Raw genomic sequence first — 18,902 nt, forward strand, 5'->3', positions numbered from 1 at the left:
TAACACCTGAGGATGAAAGAAGTACGCGAGGAGGGTGAGGGTGATTTAGATGGGGGGGCGGGGGGCAGTTCAATGAAGTGGAAAGAGCCTTAGATGTGCCAGCTTGGAGTTCTGGGTTCTAGACATAACTCGTAATGAGTAGTTGCGTGGCTTTGGACAGGCCATTTAGTCTCTCTTAACCATGGAATTCTGCATTTGTAAAATTAGGCTTAAACTTGATAAGTTTGAAAGTCTCTTCTAACTCTACTCTTAGAGAGGCTATGTAATTAACACTTGAGATATTAACTCTTATTAGTTAATATTTTAAGCTAATCATAGCTAATCAAAATACTCTGTCAGAGAATAGGATCCAGGATACAAGCCTATGGGATATAGAAGAAAGGGATGATCAGAAATAAGGAGAAAGGCCTGGAGAGGTGAGGTGAGATTGTGTGTAACCCGCCCCCCCTACACACACACACTCACAAACATTGTGTTTGTATCATAATTTTGTTGAGACCCGGCTCTGTTTGTTTTAAAAAAAATATTTCAGCATTTCAATGTCAGAGTAGCAGAGGCTTAGGCCTAGTCCTAACACATAATTTTCCATCTAAACCTCGGTGCCTCATTCTTTAATGGAATGGAGTAGAGTTGCTCATGAATTTATGGCCATAAAACAGATGCTTCAGCAACATTGATAGAGCAGGAAGCTGGAGGCACCAAGCATGGTGTGTGGATGCTGAGCTTCAGATCATGTAGCCTTCTGGTCCTGACCTCTTTGATTTTTAAGAAGGCGGGTCTTTCTTGATCATTTGCCCCAATGCACAGCTCTCACACACCATTGAAATCTAGAAATGATGGAGACACAGACTGTCTATATGGTCAGATCTGGGGTTTTTGGAGCCAAAGAAAGATTTCCAGTCCATCTAAATGCTAAAGACTAAAATCCATGATTAGGTGTTCACTTCTGTTGGTTTAAGTTTTTGTCATTTGTTAAAGTGTAATTCTTTTCGGATAATTTTGGTGCTGGTCTGAGTCTTTTATGTCTTCATCCTAAGGGTTGGTGTTGGGGAAGAAGACAGGGCTAAAGGGAAGCTAGAGAGTGGTGAAGGGACCACGCTGCGGAGGGTACAGCACATCTCTATCAATGTGACAGGTATGCCTAAGGGCTGGGCTGGGTTAGAAAGAAGAGGAAGAATCAAAACAGAGACATGTTAAAAGTGAGAGCTTTTTAGAAGCTCTCATTGCACTTAGAGACAATGAATTAATAACAACACTCGTACAACAACAGAACTGGAAATACGCATCATCCTAGTGTTCAAGCGAATTGGTTGCCGTTGGGTAACAGGTGTCCGAGAGGAGCTGCATGCCCTGCTGCTCCCTCCTCTCCTTAATACCAACTTCAGGAGGTTTATTCATCCTTGTTTGTAGAATGATAGAATCTTAGATGTTGGAAAGGACCTTAACAGCCACTTAGACCAGCCTGTGTCAAAACAGTTGGGGTGATCACACATTCTTATTTGCCCAGAAGAGTCCAGTTTATGCCTCGTGTCTAGGTGTAATATTTAATAGCATGCTCTTTCTCTAAAGTGTTGTAATTTGTATGTTAAATGCTAAGGTCACCCTAGGAACAGAAATCTTTCAACATAAATGCTGTCATGTTCAAGTCTCAGTTATGCTCTCTTGTACAATTGCTGCATATAAATAAGTTCAAAAATGGAACTGAATACTAATAAAAGCCTTCAAACATCACCCTGGTGAGAAGCCTTTAGGAAAGAAATAATCAGCAGAAATATCATATGCTGTATCTATGAAGACAAAGTAAAGTGATGGGGATTATTTCTTTAGGGAAGAAATAATCAGCAGAAATATTATATGCTGTATCTATGAAGACAAAGTAAAGAGATAAATCTAATGAGTATGTGCAGTTAATTTAGATAGTCCAGACTGAGAACAAATATTTTCATTAGTAACAATCCAGCTCATTGTCATCCTTCATCCAGATAAATAGCCCAGAACCTTACATGAGTTTACCCATGTAAAACATCCTCCTGAGCGAGTCTGAGCCATCTGTTTTGATGCTTTTAGAGCAGAATAGAAACATCTATGTCTAGTTTTAGAGGAACGCAGAGGGCTTTAAAAACTCACTCATAGTCATCCAGGTTTTCCTCTTCTTCAGATGAACTCGACTCGGGGAATCCCCTGAAGAAGAGAAGAAACAATAGAAATACAAAAACCACCAAGAAATAATGCAAATACCTAGCAGTGTGATATCACATCCCACCCTGCTTTCATCCCGTAAGTAAAATTTAGATGTTAGGTTTCTCTTTTTGAACTTGGGAAGGTATCAGCAAAGTAAAGAGAGAATCACTCAAAAGTTAAGTTCATGCCCCGTTTTATGATAAACTGGCTGTTTGATAAAAGAAGTCCCCAGGAGGCTCCCAGGAATGTGTATTTCTCTGAGTGTCTCAGAAGACCGGGCTCATGAAATAGATGAAGATGCCTTCAGGGACAGCTGTAGAATAAAGTTTAAAAAAATCTCAGGTTGTATACAGTTATTCTTAGAGTTATTCAACTGAGGTTGTTTTTCTTCCTGTTAGATGTGCCTGAGCTAGGTAGATTCATGTCCATGCTAACACCAGTGTATATCACAGATGATGGGTAGGAAAAGTTAGTGCAAGGAAAATATTAACCCACAAGTCATCAATTCAGACCAACTTAAAGGTTCAGAGAAGCAAACTACACGGATTTTTGGGTTTTCTATGTACTTTAAACGTAAAGTCTAGTTGCAAAATTTTTGCAAATTTGGTTAGTTTTCCTGCAAATGGAAGCAAATCTCGGGTGTGAAGGACTATCTGAATTCGATATACCATGACATCTTTGATGTGCTGTGATTCACATTTGTTTCTCTTTGGTTACTGCAGGCAAAATCTTCACTGCTACAAAAAAAGAAAAAAAGATATCTTTTGTAAATTTATGTTTATTTACAAATGTTAAATGCCAAAAGTAATTTTGCTAGATATGTTCTAGCTTTACTCAACATTTCGACCCATACATTTCACTTGGTTTGAAATTTAAGCTAATGAGTCATTTTCACATTTTCATCTTTGCAGGGACCTCGATACTAAGCAGTAGTTTGACAGTATCCCTAAACAAAAGTGAACTGTTAATAGCTTATAATAACCCCAAACAGTAGAAGACTTGGATTAATAAATCAGCCTGATTGGGTTTGTCCTGATTTTCCGAATAGATACGTCAGAGTTCTGTCACTTATATTTTAAAATAATTTCTTTTCTTCTTTCATGTTGTGATTGCGGTTAAGAGTCTTGAAAACACTGAATTTTCAACACCATGTGGGCACAGATGGATCGGCGAAATTTTCACCATCCTTTGCCATCCATCATTTTCTCTTTCATTTTGGGTGTTGAGAAGAGCACGAGGAAGTGCCTACCTCTCCAAATTCAAAGGCTGTTTTATTTGGAATGTAGGACCTATTTCCTGTTTGCCTTCATATCTCAGGCTCTTATTCAAAACCACACTTCATAGCGACAAGCTTCCTTAATAAGGAAATGCTCTCTGGCTCACTTTCCAGAGGTGCCTCCCTCTCCGCCTTCCCAAAGAGCCTTGCTCACTAGCAGAGTTTTTATACTTCAACGCTTCACAAGAAAACTCTTATTTAAAAATGCTAAAAAATTATTTAGCCTTTTTGTCGTTTCTTAGAACATATGGAGAACGGCCATCAACAGCGCATTAGGTTTCTGTATATAACGGAATACTATATCAACATTCGAAACAGGCAAATTGCACAACAAGGTGGATGTACTTAACATTGGAAAACCGTATGCTTAAAAAACGACTAAGATGGTAAATTCTGTTGTTTTGCAACATTTAAATTTAAATAATTCAGTGTACGCGCAGGTATTGAAATGGAGAAAATGTTCAAGACATTAAGAGAAAATGGCAAGTGCCAAAAAAGACTGTGGTCTTTAAGAATACTGATTTTTAAGTTCTCTATATTTGTAACATGTGCATAGAAAACATTTTAGAGGCACATACACTGAAGATTCTGCACTATTCAAATGGTTTAACAGGAGCACAAATTATTTTACTACTCGGAAAAAAATAAAGATGAAAAAGCGCTCAGCGAAGATAGTATAAATGACAGAAAGTTGATAAGAAATATTATCTACTTATATGAACTGAAAATCATGGCTACATTTTTAAAATAGCAGCTCCATGAGGACCTTTTAGCAATTATAACAATTCGCTCACACGGTGCAATGCTGCTCAAGCTAAGAAGTGATTATTCAACCCTTTGTCCAGATAACTAGCTTTCTGAAGTTCTAGGGAAAAATCCAGAGTCAGGATTAAATATTGGATGCAAAATCTAAAATGGGTGTCAAAAAAATTCAGTAGTCAAGATAAATCATGTTTTAATATAATATTTTTAAAGTTAAAAATGCATGCAAAAATCCATGATAAAAAATATGATCATTTTAAATAAAGATAGGATCTGCGAGTCGATAGCTCTGCAGCAACCCCATGTGAATCGATAGTGCTGCTGCTTATTTGGATACTGGTCAGTTGCTTTCACTGTATACCTCCCTCAATGAATCACTGGGGCTTCTGGAAGGAAAGGGACCTGGCGCAAAACTGACATGCCATCTCTCCACCTTGGATCTGGGCTTATCCATTGTCTCCTTCCACAAGAACACTGGCTGCAAGCAAATTAACCCCTGCCCTCAGGCACCAGCTGTAGATTAATCTACTTGGATTCCAGCTCCACTTTGGGAAGAAAGGTATCGCAGCTTGTTATACTGAACACGACAACAAGAATACACTTACATTCTTTCAAGTTCCATACAGCCCTGTGGCTGTATTGTTAGTACAGTCAGGCATTTGCTTTAGGTAAAAAAGGATGAGGATGGAAAGAATAAAAGGATGAGAAGACAAGGGAGAAAACAAAAGAAAATAGATACTTGGTGAGTTAGAGAGATGCTCTGCATCCATTGTGGGAAAGACATTCCTGGAGGGATGCTAATAACTGGGTGAGAAGAAGTCAGACGATGAACAGCATGATGGGAAGGAAGAATGAGGCAGCAAATAAGGAACGATGGTCACCCGACCCTTTCTCATATCGTCCTCTTGCTCTTCAATTCCATATTTATTGAGCATCAAGTGCGGGGCCCTCTCGGTGACAGACCCCAGAGATATACACAATTTAGTTACTGCCTTCAAAGTAGTTTCGATTTTGGCTTTAGGCTGTGTGCTCTGCTCAACACCCAAAATGAAATACAAGGAAGCTAATGTCAGAAGAGGCGGAGGCGCTTCAAATGCTACTTGTCATTTGGCCGGTGATGCCAAAGCACATCACAAAAGTCAGCCTACTCTAAACTCTCTCAAATAAAGGATACATTTTAAAGATTTGGAGTTCTGGAATGTGGGGTTATTTGGAGAAAAGGGGGAGAGAAAATAGGGAATAAAATGCTCGAGTATTCCTCAGATCATTAGATTGGATAGTCCAAATGGAAACGTCATGCTGCTCACTCCCAGCGGGGCTGCTGCTTCTGGCTTCTGGCTCAAGCACTGAACGTTTTCTGAGAGGGCAGCCTTATCTTAGCTAAGATCTGCGTCAGTGGCCTTGATGCTGAGGTCCAAGGCGATGGCGTGATGTCTATCCTACATGCTAGGCAGCCAGACAAAAAGCTGAGTTTTACCTTTTCAGTTTTCTAACTTGCCACCAGTCAGGGCAGTCTTCTCTTGGAGTGTACCGCATATTGACATTCGGCTGTGAGCTATAGTTTTTCTTTGAGTCACTGTCATGGGCTACAGTGCTACTTGAAGATGGTTCATTCATTTTGAAAACAGGAACTGCTCGAGGAATCTTCAGCTTTGGAAGACAAGAGATTTTAATATATCACAGTGAGGCACAGATTCATGTACTGGTAACCAGCAAGCAAAGTACATTAGCTCTTAAAATGGAGGGAAGGAAGGAAACGGAAAGGGAGGGGCGGGCGAGGGAGGACGAGAGGGAGAGTGGGAGGAAGAGGGAAAGAAGGGGTATTGCTGAGCATTCGCAAAGATTTGGAGCAACTGGAAGTCTCCTACTTTGCTGGTTGGAGTATGAAGTGGTAAGCTGTTTACAGAATCCGCTAAAGCTGGATGTGCACATACCCTATGATCTAGAAATTCTATATACATACCCAACAGTGAAATAAAAAGACATGTAAAAGAATGTTCATAGCAGGATTATTTCAATTAGATGAAAAGTGGAGGCTACCTAAATGCCCATTAAAAGGTTAAAACAATAAACATATTGTGGTTGTAGTAGGTTAAATAATGAATGGTAAGAGGGACTTTGCGGATGTGATTATGTTAAGGGTCTCGTGATGGGGAGATTATTGTGGATTATCGGGGTAGGCCCGATGTCATCAAAAGGGCCCTTAGAAGAAGGAGACAGCAAGTTCAGAGATTAGGGAGAAGATGAGAGAATGAAAGCAGAGATCAGAGAGGAGAGATGCTACTTTGCTGGCCCTGAAGAAGGAGGAAGGGGCCAGTAACCAAGAAATGTAGGTAGCCTCTAGAAGCTGCAAAAGGCAAGGACATAAATTTTCCCAAAGTCCCCAAAAGGAACACAGTGATGTGGACCCATTTAACACTTCTGATCTTCAAAACTGACAGAATAAATTTGTGTGACTTTAAGTCACTAAATTTGTGGTAATTTGTTGCAACAGCAATAAGAAACTAATACAGTGGTATATTCACACGATTGAAAGCTATACAGCAATGAGAATAAAGTATAACCATATACTAAAAAATGGGCAAATCCCATAAACTGAACAAAAGAAGCCAGACAATAAACAACGATATACTTCATGATTCCGCTTATACAGATATGTTCAGTTTGTGAAAATTCATCAAAGCTGAACACTTAGGACTTGTACACTTTTCTAAGTACATGTTATACTTCAATTAAAAATTCACATCGAACTTATATAAGTGCTGAAGTTATTTTTTTCACACTGTATTGGATTTTTTTCCAGGGATTAACATCCCGGAAACGTTAGTTATGCAGGACGCTGCTATTTATGAGCTGTGGGGTGGTTCTCTCCGAAGATAAATACAGTGGAAATTTCCCTAATAGGAAGTCTGAACAGAACAGCTAGAAAGCAAATTTTTATTTTCCTAGCTCAGTAAAGTAAGTTCTCTCTTGAATGCTCCTGTAAAAACAAGGCAAAGGAAACACATACTTTTCCTGATACTCTCTCTGATCCCTGATCCCTTAGGGCAATTTATAATCAAAACAGTCCTTGGCCACTGATTTGCCTGACTGATAATTTTCAACACATTTCCCAAAGAATTCCTTGCTGGAGACTAGATGCAATGGTTTCTGGCTCCTAAATTATTCCCTGCCCTTAGACTTGTTTAAAACAAACTTTATTGTAGTATAATTTACATTATACTACAATGTAGTATAATCTAATTTACATAAAATTTACCCTTTATAAGTGTAGAATTCAGTGACTTTTAGTCAATTTATCAAGTTGGCCAACCATCGCCATAATCCAGTCTGAGCACATTTCTATCATCCCTGTAAGATCCCTCATGCCCATTTTTAGCCATTTCCTATTCCCATCCTGGCCTCAGGCAGCCACTAATGGACCTTCTGTCCTAATAGATTTGCCTTATAGATTAGTCTGGACATTGCGCTTAGGCGTTTTACGGGACCATGATTGTCAAGCTTTGGGACTGGAGCATGTAGCCAAACAAAAACAGCAATATCTCTGATAACGAAATAAAACCCTAAACCTTAATAATTGTATTCGTTTCCTAGGGGTGCCATAACAAATGAGTACACATTTGGTGGACTAAAACAACAGAAATTTATTCTCTCACAGTTCTGAGTGCCAGAAGTCCAAAATCAAGGTTTCAGCATGGCCCCGCAGTCTTTAAAAAATGCCAAGGGAGAATCTTTGCTTGCCTTTTCCAGCTTCTGGTAGTTCTAGATATTCTTTGGCTTATGGCAGCATGATTCCAATCACTGCCTAGGCCTTTAAATGGCCTTCTTCTCTGTGTATCTCTAACCTCTCATCTTCTTGTAAGGACACCATTTGTAAGATTTATGGCCCATCCTAATCCAGTATGATCTCATCTCAGTCCTTAACTAATGACATCTGCGAAGACCCTATTTCCACATAAGGTCGCATCCTGAGTGAACATGAAATTTGGGGGACACAATTCAACCTATTATAATAGATTTATTTTTGCCCTTCATGTAGGTTCACAAAGAAATATTGTTTTTACTTAGAAAGAAGTGTGTGTGAACGCGTGTAACTGAAAATAAATACCCAAGATACCATAGAGCTGATCGATGGATAGAGATGCTCCCTTAATATCAAGTGAGCTTCCAGAGAACCACTCGGAGGCCATTTTATGTGTCTCTTGGCATTGGAGGAGGCCGATAACCTGCCTGGGAAGGCTAAGAGAAGAAAGCTATATCTGTGAACCTAAAAAAGCAGAGCACGAAGATTGCGGCAGCCTGTACTACAAGAACAAGCCACACATACAGTTGTATGAACCAAAGTAGTCAAAGTTTTGTTTATTTTCCTGGAGGCCAACTCCCCTTGGGAGAGGGTTGGCTGGGAGCCATCTTGAAAGGAACTCTGTTCAAGATTGGTGAACTGACCCAGCAGTAAAATTGAGGGCCAGAGACCCAAAAGTTAAGGGTCAAGATATTTCTTCTGTCATAAAACTACATTTAGATGTGCACCCCAGTGGGAAACCCATGAAAGTCTCCCATAAGATAAAGAATCAGCATTGGAAAACTGTCTCACCCAGAAGCCACCACTACTAAATCATGATGGGACCAACTACATATGACTGTCTCTTTTTCATTAGACTTGCTCTTCCTGGGCCCCAACTCTGAAAGGGTCAGAAAATCTCAGCTTCCCCATGACCCCTCCCCCAAAGCAGGCCTCCCTCTGATGCAGACTTGAGCGAGGTGAAAGGGAAAAGTTTTAACTTGGGAAGATGTTTGGATGCGTGTGATTATAACGTTAAATGGGACAATTTCTTTCTTTCTTTCTTTCTTTCTTTCTTTCTTTCTTTCTTTCTTTCTTTCTTTCTTTCTTTATGTATTTGTTCGTTTGTTCGTTTGTTCGCTTGTTTATTTATTTATTTATTTATGATTAAGTTTATTGGGGTAACATTGGTGAATATAATTATATAATTTTCAGGTGTACATTATAATTTAACATCTGTATATTCTACTGTGTGTTTACCACCCAAAGTCCAGTTTCCTTCAGCTGCCATATATTCGATCCCCTTTACCCACTTTATCCTTTCCCCTACCCCCCTATATTTGACTAAATGGGACAATTTAGAGGCTATTTCCGTGACTACTAGTAATCGGGGAAATTTATGTCATCTGAGAGGGACTAGAAAACTATGGAATCTCCCTGAGATTCCATTCAGGGACAGAGAATAAAGCCCACAAGTGGTTTTGAAGGGATAATGGCGAGAAAGAATAATGTTTTCTGTTAGTGCCCTGTGGGTTCCCATTCCTTCACCAGGAGACTAACATGAGGCAGTCTTAGCCACGCCGGTGGTAGGAGACTAATGACAGCTAGTAACAGCTGCCTATTATGTGTGATGTCATCTTAAGAATTTCTCTCACATGTACTCATTTTTAGCGATTATATGCATATAGGTTAGAAAGAGGCCCAGTTATAAAACGATTCTGTATTTTAATTATTATTTGATACTGCCATTGCTATTGGTGATAGATCACAGATTTTTCTCTCTTTGCTGAGCAGTCTGAATGAAACCCATATTTTCTAGTCTTGAATCCGGCAACTTGGTTTATTTAATATATCTTGACTAGGAAAAATTTAAATGTTGGCTTACCACTCTGTCTGGGAAGGTGGGGGCTCTGTGTTTCTCTTCCTTTGTTGCAACGTGCAGATCAGCATCTGAAAAGTAAAACCAGGTAATAGCAGGAGGAACTTTAACTAGAACAAAGCAAAACATCCAGTGTTATGAATCAAAAGAAAGAACTAGCTCATGTTAGCAATCCTCCAGATTAAATGAATTTAGAAACAATATCTAGTATGATTCTGTTGCTTTCCTGTATAACATCAACTCAAACACCACTCCTCCACCATTGGTATCAATATCTTCCCTGAAAATTTCAAGTTCCTCTAAATCCTAAAAACTATTAATTTATACATTTCCACCTTGTATTTGAGTAGCATATATCTAATCCTTTGTATAGTACCTATGACCCTAGGATTCAGAATCCATGTCCGATTCATCTTTGATTGGCTCATACAAGATGCTTATAAATAGCTGATTTATTAGTGAACGAACCTATGCCCTGCTTTTTTCCCCCTGTTCTTATGATAATTGTTGGTTCTTTCTAAGCATACATGTAGATAGATGTCCAGGCTGTAAATGTGAAGCCATTATATGCCGTAGAAGTGGGATGGACATATGGCTTATTGACCGAACGAGAACATTTCTGACATTAATAGGTAGGCTTTTAATCATTATGCCAGTTCACCAGCTGCAGAATGAGAATGCCCCAAAGAAACTGGGACATATGGTCAACTTACTTGTATGCCACCTATCCTGGAAAGAGAGTGGTCCAGGGCATTTTCGAGACAGAAGGAAGCACAGATACTCAACTGTTTCCATTCAGTGCCTATGGGCTCCCTCATAGCTCAGCAGAGGAGACCAAGGTAATAAATTACAGTCAGGCCCATAGTCAATATCACAGCTGCTTGTGGGCCATTACACATATACATTCTGTAGTTTTCTTCAGAGGCTGGCAAAGAGCCGGTGGCACCCAGGACAACATGACAGGTGGCATCGAGACAGATCCTAGGAAGATAATCCCAAGGCAGTGCTCTCTCTGGCCTTTTTCCTGCTCCTCCTCTGGGAATTAGGGCAAGGTCAGAGCTGGAATCTGGCCTGCTGGGTAATGATGCCAGACCACAGACAGAATCATCGAGGGAAATGATTAATGTCATAAGGACACATTACTCCTCAGCCCCTCACAGTGCAGGGAAGGCCCACGTACAGTAAATTCTGTATAGTTCATCAAATCACTGTGATTCATGAATATAAGAGTAATGTGATCTAATTAAGGTTAATAAATATCATTGTATAGTTTAATCGAGATGGAAAACACAATGAATATTCATTGATTTTGTTGTAAAATGACCAGGAGTAACAAACATAATTGTCAGGTGTCAATACTGATCTCATTCAATTCTTTAAAGTCATTGTAATGTAAGCATATTTTTTCCAGGCTGGTAAAACTTACCCAAATAAGTTCTCTTTTATTTATTGACAACTTCATGTTGTTAAACAATGATAAACTTCTAAAATATATAAGACTGCCTTATGTAAGTATCCTGGTGAAGAAATAGCTTTCAAGGGCACAAGCAGAAAATAACATAATTCTTTCCCTCCATTACCCCTTCAAAGCCACTCAGCGGGCTTTCTTTTCTGTCACCAAATAAAGTCTCAGGCAGATTTCCCTAGGAATATAACTCTGGATAGAATCTGATTGCACTTGAAGCAAACCCTTCACTACTTTCTCTGATGTTATTAAGAAAACAAATACGTACGGAAAGGCAATCCATTTTAAATATATCTTTTAAAACTTGGCCATCCGTCATTTGTTATATATGGTGATTAAAAGTGTTACTTAAATTTTATCCTTTAACGTATGTTTTTTAAAAATGTTTTTTTCAGTTTATAATTTTAGTTTGTGAACCGTAGTGATATGTTTACCACATTCTACCTATTTGGAATTTATCTTAAACCAGGAAGAATTATGAGAAGGAATAAACATCTCCTTACTTGATCAGGATTCAAATTTAAAAAAATATTTATAATGAAGTGAAAGAATAGCAGATGTTATTGTTATTATTTTAATAAACATTAACCCTCGAAGTAGACTTCATTTGCCAGATAGCATCTTTGAAACTAGAATTTCATGATGCCAACCAATCTGGCACATCTTGTTTTCTTGAACTGGCAAGCTGTTCGGACATGTGGCAAATTTGCCTAATGGGGCATAATCCACCCTATGGAGGGGTCACCTTACATGCTTCCCAGAGAGTACATCCTGGGGCTGCTTTGCAACTCTGCTGACAGCACAGGAACTTCCCGTCCACGAAGAACCCACTGTGGTACTTGATCAGCAGGTGGGGGTTGCCCCTTATCTCTGGGGAGCAGGCAGGAAGAAAACACAACATGAGTAAACGTTGGCCCAAGAGAACAAGCACATTCAGTAAGCACTGTTATCACAGAACAATGAAAACTTCATTTTGCCAGCAACCAGGGTAAGAGCAAATGGTTCCCAAAGGATGTGAGTCTTTCACTTAGAAGTTAAAAAGCCAAAAAGAAAAGTCTAATCGTGTATATAGTGAGAACACAATAACTATGACAGTCTTTAAAAAAAACCTAGTAGAAAATGCATATACAGATCAACTTGGTGTTAGGATTTCAGAAACACATCCACAAAGAAGTTGGTGGGTTACAATACATGGTGTTCTCTTATGACAGAAAGAAGCTGAGGGTAGAACTAAATCTTGGCAAAAAGAAAAGAATATCTAATAAACATATACATTCCTCCCACTTTTTATTTTGAAACATTTCAAACTTATAGAAAAGTTGCAAGAATAGTACAATGAATGTCTATATACCCTTTACCCGGATTCACCAGTTTTTAAGTGTTTGACACATTTGCTTTATCTTTCTTTGTACATACATACTTATTATTATTATTATTATATATTTTTATCATTGTATTTTGCTTAACCATTTTAAAGTAAGTTATAGATATTACGTCCTAAATAATGCCACCCATAAATACATCAGCATGTAACTTCTGTTGACAGGGACATTCCCTTATGTAACCATAATACAATTATCGAATTCAGCAAATTTAACAGATACGATACCATTACTTAATATATTTTTCATATTCAATTTTTTTCTAATTGTTCCAATAATATCCTTTATGATCATTCAGTGTCTTCTGATCAAGGATCCAATCCAGAATCACACATGGCATTTAATGATCTTGTTCGCCTTGATCTAGAACAGTTTCTCATCCCTTCTTTGTCTTTCATGACTGACCTGTTTACACTAAAGAATTAATAGTTTATGGAGCTACTTTTGTAGGAACATGTGCATATTTTAAAATCCATGAGAACAGGACAAAGAGATGCAAAGAAATGAAATTCTACTGTTGGAGTGTAATACTGCGTCTGCAGCAAGCTATCTTCTTTTAAAACACAGCAGAGAAACCTACAAGGTCTTAGTGGAGAATAGTTTAAGAAGAGTCTCCAGGTGGGGAGGGCTGGTCTTCTGTGTTCTTTCCTTCTTGATTTTATATTCATATTGAGGATTCCTTATTCTGATCATGGGAGAATTCTGCTCCTTCTCAACTTTGACTCCATGAAGTATATGGCAGTAATAATAATTACTTTGCTGGGTCATTGGAAGGAAATGAGAAAATGTACATAAAACATCCAGCACAGTGTTTGGCCCAGAGTAGGTGTTCAATGAACAGTGGGCTTTAGTAATACCATTCCTTTAGTTTAACTCAGCTCAGCTTACCTGAAAAGGCTGGCATTAAACAGAAACTTTACTAAAATATTAATGGGGATTCAATGGAAATTATTACAGAAATCACAAAAAAACAAAAGGAATTAAGTTTATAAAACACTAGTTTCTGGCCTTGAGCTTTCCCAGAAGCCTAGCATTTATACTGTCCTGGTTAAAAAGTTGGATTTGGGTAATTAAATTATGAGCGCTTCATTATTAGGTTTGTGACACTGGCCATGTATCTTTAACTCACTTATCTGAAAACATGGAGAACAGTATGACCTGTTTCCATAGAGTTGTCAAGAGGATTACCTAAGGAAATATTTTCCAAATACTTGATACAGTAGCTGGCAAATGATAAGCACTTAGTATTAGATATAACTTTCTACAAACATCCGAAGTACAGTAGCTATAGGACCTGGCAAAGCCCAGTGAGGATATAGACTTTGCCCTGGTAAAGGCAAGTACAGTGGATGGAGAGCCAGCAGGTGTCCTGCCTTACTCCCAGTTCCTGGGAAGGCACAATAGCCAGCTCTGTGCAGAGTAGAGGCGAGTGGGAATCTGATCCCCAGACTTCCCCTATGTAACAATGAGAATGCAAAATGAGGGTAAGCATGGCACATTCTCTGAGGTTGGTAGGCAAATCAGTAGATTCTCTCTTGGCATTGGGTTCTTTTACTGTCATGTCTTTCCTCCGCCAAGCCTCAAAAGAACTGTCGATGACTTGCTTTCATGACTTTTTAAAATTACCTTTTTGCAATGCTTTCAACCACTGACTTCGGCTCTCTTCATTTGATGCATACACGTAGAGAAGCCCATCTTTATAAACGATCTGGAAATGAAAAGATTTGGTATATTTCGATATAAGTACATCATAGTTCACTCTGGCGCAACTGCAAATGTTCTGTTATCCAGAAGAAACCTTGAGTTTGCTTATGTAATATCAATTAGCTCTGGAATGAGATGGAAAAAATCTAGTTATTTTTGTCCTCCACCTTTCAATTTGTTTTAACTCAGACACCTCTACACTTTGGAAAATTACAGCAGGGTTTCCCTGGACCATGGAGAATTTGAAAATTATAAAATGTTAGATATTGCAGGTGTCTTAGGAGTGTCTAGTCCTATCACCTACCTAGTACACGACTCTTTACAGCCAACTGGAAATGTTTATCTGCTCTATCCTTAAACATATCTTCAGGGGTGGACTTTTCTTTACTTTTGCTACGCCATCCTTGCCAATTTTCATATATTCTGATCATTGTATAGTTCGTGCTTACATTTGGTAAAAACGTGTCCCCCCTTTTACTGTTAGTTATTCCCTTGGGTCATGTGTCACCCTAGGAATCGCCAGTATAAGTCATTTTCTATTCCTAAGACACTTGTTTAAATGTTCGATCATGTTGTCTTCCCCAGATCCCCCTCTGGTTTATTCAACTTTTGTTGGTAAATAGTACAGACCATTTATTAAATATCTACTAGTGTCTGGGCTCTTCCCTAGATACTTTAATATTTTAATCCTATTTCAACTCTGAAAAATATATGATTATATCCATTTTGCAAGTGAAGAAATAAACTCAGATCGAGTATGTTGTCCGTGGTTACACAAGCCTAAGCAGTGTTGAGGGACTCTGTGGGGCTCCAAAGCCTGTGTTCTTTTGAGTAGCCCATGCCCCTGTGATATGAATTTGAAGCATCTTCCATGAGCACACGTTCTCCTGGTTTCTCCCAACTGGGTAATGTTGTTTTTTGAAGTGGGAAGTGTAGATTGTTCAGTAATTGAATACTTTGTTTTCATTTCGGCCACAGTTCTCTTATACTACTAGTACTGCATAGTCTGAACATTGGCAGAGCAGTCCATCCGCCATTAGATCAGAAAGGTATTCGTGATATAATAAAAATAGGGCATGACTTAGATCAAGCCAGTTCCCAAGGGTACCGAAGGCACATTCTCCATAGCATACCATTTAAAAAAACACTTCAGGGTAAAATGAAAACTCCTAGCATGCTGTGCAAAGCCCTTCATGATGCGGCCCTGCCTACCTTTCCAGGCTCATCTCTTCCACTCTTTCACAGGGCTGTTTTATTCATAAGGACTACTTGGAGCTCTCCAAAGCTGCCATACTATTTCACCTATCAGTGCCTTGACATCTGCTGTTTCTTTTGTTTTGCTGCCTATTTAACTCCACTGGTCCTTCCCGACCTACCTCCAATAGAAAATCTCCCTGACTTCTTAGAGTGAGAAGTGAAGCTTCTGCTTCTTGGGGCACCATGGCTACTCTGCTGACCTTCACCTTAACACTCACCCTCACTGCATTACAATGATCAGTAAATGCCTTGGGGATAGGAATGGTATTTTATTCCCTATAGCTGCCTAGTACCTTGTAGCACATTGGAAATGCCCATCAGTGTTTGATGAGAGAGACTGGCAGAGCCCAAGGCAAGTCAAGCCACTGCGGATAACATACTCACCTTTATTCTTCTCCCTCTAGGAAAGGCAGATGGGCAGATAGAATTTTAGCAAACTGCCCAACTCCCATCTGGAGATGTTCCAAACCTTGTCATCATCTTAATGAATTATTTCACGACATCTTTATTTATCTCTGATATATTGACTTCATCATAGAAAACATTGAAAGACAAGCCACCCGTCTAAAGTGTTGTCTTCCCCTTACCTGAAATGGGTACTGTCTCTCCACAGGGGTCTGCTCCTCGAGATTGACTTTCTCCACACATCTGATTTTATTAATGTCGATTGATCCTTTTCTGCTGCCTCTTTTCTGAATTAAAAAACAAAATATAAGATGCCTCACGCGATACACAGAAAAGCATAAAGTTAAGGTCATGCTAGGAAGGGAGATTGGAAGATGGGATGGGCATGTGAGAACCAGACCAATTTGTCCATAATAGTCAAAATCGAATGACAACAGAATATATTTTTCGAGTGTGGACCTAAACTCATATACTCTTCCAAAAGCAAGTCTTCAAGCAGCAGGTTTTGATAATCCTGAAACCCATTTCAAATTTTGTTTGATAACCTTGAAACCCATTTCAACTTTTGTTTGATAATCTTGAAATACATTTCAAATCACCTGCCATATGGTTACTCTACTCAGGGAAATTAAGATTCAACTCCACGAAGCCTCTTTATGTCGTTTCAATTTTATGACAGTATTTCAGTATTTCTACTGTGATAGAATTCTCAACCGTATAGAAATAGTCCCATTTCCAGTGTTGTTAAGGCAGGGTTTCTTCAGCACTCTTTGGGGCCAGATAATTCTTTATGGTGGGCGCTGTCTTGCGCATTATAAAATGTTTAGCAGCATCCCTGGCCTCTACCTACTAGAAGACAACCCGATCCCATCAATTATGACAAACAAAAATGCCCCCAGCCATTACCAAGTGTTCCCTGGGGGGCAAAATCACCCTTAGTTGAGATCCATTGTTCTAAAGTGGTTTACAAATTGCCTTGGTAAAGTTAACCAATGTTTTAAAATCCTTTATCTTTAGTTAATTATATCTTGGTTAAAAAAAGACAATGTGAAAGTGAGGGCGAGTTGATTTTTACCATGTAAACTAAGAAACCTGATATTGTTTCATTATAATTAAGCACTTTGTAGAGCCTTAAGAAAAATAAATAGTATAAAGACACTGGAATAAATAGGGTCTCACCATTTTGTCATACTCATAGTAGGAGAGGTTTGTTTTTGTCAAAACAAAAAGCCGCTCTTTGTAATTATTTGGTGACATTTTTTTCTTTTGCTGTGACCTTTTGAGAAGAAGTTCTTCTAGAATGGATTTTGTATCCATACTGTCGTCCTAAATAAAATAAAATAATTAAAATTAGTGTATGCAGCATCTAGCTAGTTTCTCTTTTACTTTCATAATTTTTATTCAACTATTTCTCATTCGGGGATAATATAAATAATATAATGTTAAAAGTTAGAAAGATTTAGGATTATACAGGAAAAGTAGCCAGGCTCATAAATACACATATACCTATACTTTTTTTCTACTATTTTGGCTTTGACTTTTATAAATATGTTTTACTAATCTCCTACTTTAGATCATAAATTCAACATCTTCACACTATCCTCCAGAGCAGCTTATCAAAATTCTCCTTTATTCCTTAAGTATTCTATAGCCATATGTTGAATTGAATAAGATATAATCAAACTTTTAAAAATTTGAACTCTGGATAGCTCACTGTGTCTAAAGTAATTGTCAGCTGAATTTCTCTCCATTAATTTGACCAGTTGTTTGACCGAATCATCCAAACCAGCGTGAGACTCCAATGTCATTGTAAATGACACCCCTGGCCTCGGATCACAATCAGATCTTCAGTATAAAGAACATGGGTTTGCTTTTCAATATTTCTGGGAATAAAACATTTAAAAATGATATCAAAAGAGATTTAAAAGAACTAAAAAAAAATTGGTACTTTATAAACTAAAAATACTCTTTTCCTTCCCAGACCATATAAAACATTAAAACCGGAAAATAAATGCATTAATTTTTTGGTTCTACTAAGATTTGTTTCAACCCTCAGTCTGATATCAGGTCTGATAATGAGAAGAACTGTTAAACAGTCGCCACAAGAGAGAAACTTTCTTATGTTCTTTGCTTTGTGAAATCACATCATTTTTAGCAGTCAAATGTCCAGTAATTACTATCATTCTTCATTTATTGATAATCTGAAGGTAACTGACTTTACTCACCTTCCGTTGGAGAGAGCCCAAGTGTACTTGTGAGTCTTTACCTTTAACTCTCAAGCTCTAAGCAAAAAGTTACTGCTCTGAGGCCCCAGCGCTCATATTCCATCTGGCTATGCCAAGGTCATGCGTTAAAAAGAAGATATTTGCATCCTATTTATCACTCTGGATCAGGAAGCACCCACAGGGGCACTGCTCTGTCTGGATGCAGGCAGGTGGCAAGTGAACCTGTCCAGTCACTAACTGGCACTTCTCACTGGCCCTGGAGTACGATGGGCCCATGATGGCTGGGAAGTGGGAAGAAAAGGAGACTAAGAAACACAGCTTGGCATCACACAGGCCATAGTCAGGCCCCGCCAGCTTTCCTCCTGACACAGATCACATCATTCTAGAAAAAGGAATCCAGAAAATCAGCTCTTATAATTTATCTATGTAGATCAGATGACTATTAATCCCTCAAATGCTCTCCAAGGGCGTCATTTGATTTATAGGCAGAAGTAGTAGAAATCTTATCCATTAAGTATAGTAGAGTTTTGGTCACTTTTTGCTTTGTATGTTGTTTTATCTGAAAAAAAAAAAGTACCATTCTTT

At 38.5% G+C, this 18,902-nt stretch overlaps 1 protein-coding gene across 2 annotated transcripts in view; it reads right to left on the reverse strand.

Annotated features, from left to right (window-relative positions):
- The window catches only part of BMX (BMX non-receptor tyrosine kinase), a 47,654-nt gene that overhangs the window by 20,648 nt on the left and 8,104 nt on the right, over window positions 1–18,902 (reverse strand). Inside the window, exons 1-9 of one of the 2 annotated variants that reach the window (XM_039873449.1) lie at window positions 18,318–18,860; window positions 17,272–17,418; window positions 16,275–16,379; window positions 14,353–14,434; window positions 12,095–12,214; window positions 9,886–9,950; window positions 5,697–5,869; window positions 2,850–2,918; window positions 2,128–2,181 (exon numbers count right to left, since the gene is read on the reverse strand). In XM_039873449.1, coding sequence (XP_039729383.1) covers window positions 2,128–2,181; window positions 2,850–2,918; window positions 5,697–5,869; window positions 9,886–9,950; window positions 12,095–12,214; window positions 14,353–14,434; window positions 16,275–16,379; window positions 17,272–17,409 — 806 coding nt within the window. In that variant the 5' untranslated portion in view covers window positions 17,410–17,418; window positions 18,318–18,860. Of the gene's footprint in view, window positions 1–2,127; window positions 2,182–2,849; window positions 2,919–5,696; window positions 5,870–9,885; window positions 9,951–12,094; window positions 12,215–14,352; window positions 14,435–16,274; window positions 16,380–17,271; window positions 17,419–18,317; window positions 18,861–18,902 lie in introns of those variants that run through there. The other variant, XM_039873443.1, reaches the window with a different exon arrangement.

The sequence above is a fragment of the Pteropus medius genome, unplaced genomic scaffold, assembly GCF_902729225.1.
Source record: "Pteropus medius unplaced genomic scaffold, Ma_sr-lr_union100, whole genome shotgun sequence".
NCBI lineage: Eukaryota > Metazoa > Chordata > Mammalia > Chiroptera > Pteropodidae > Pteropus > Pteropus medius.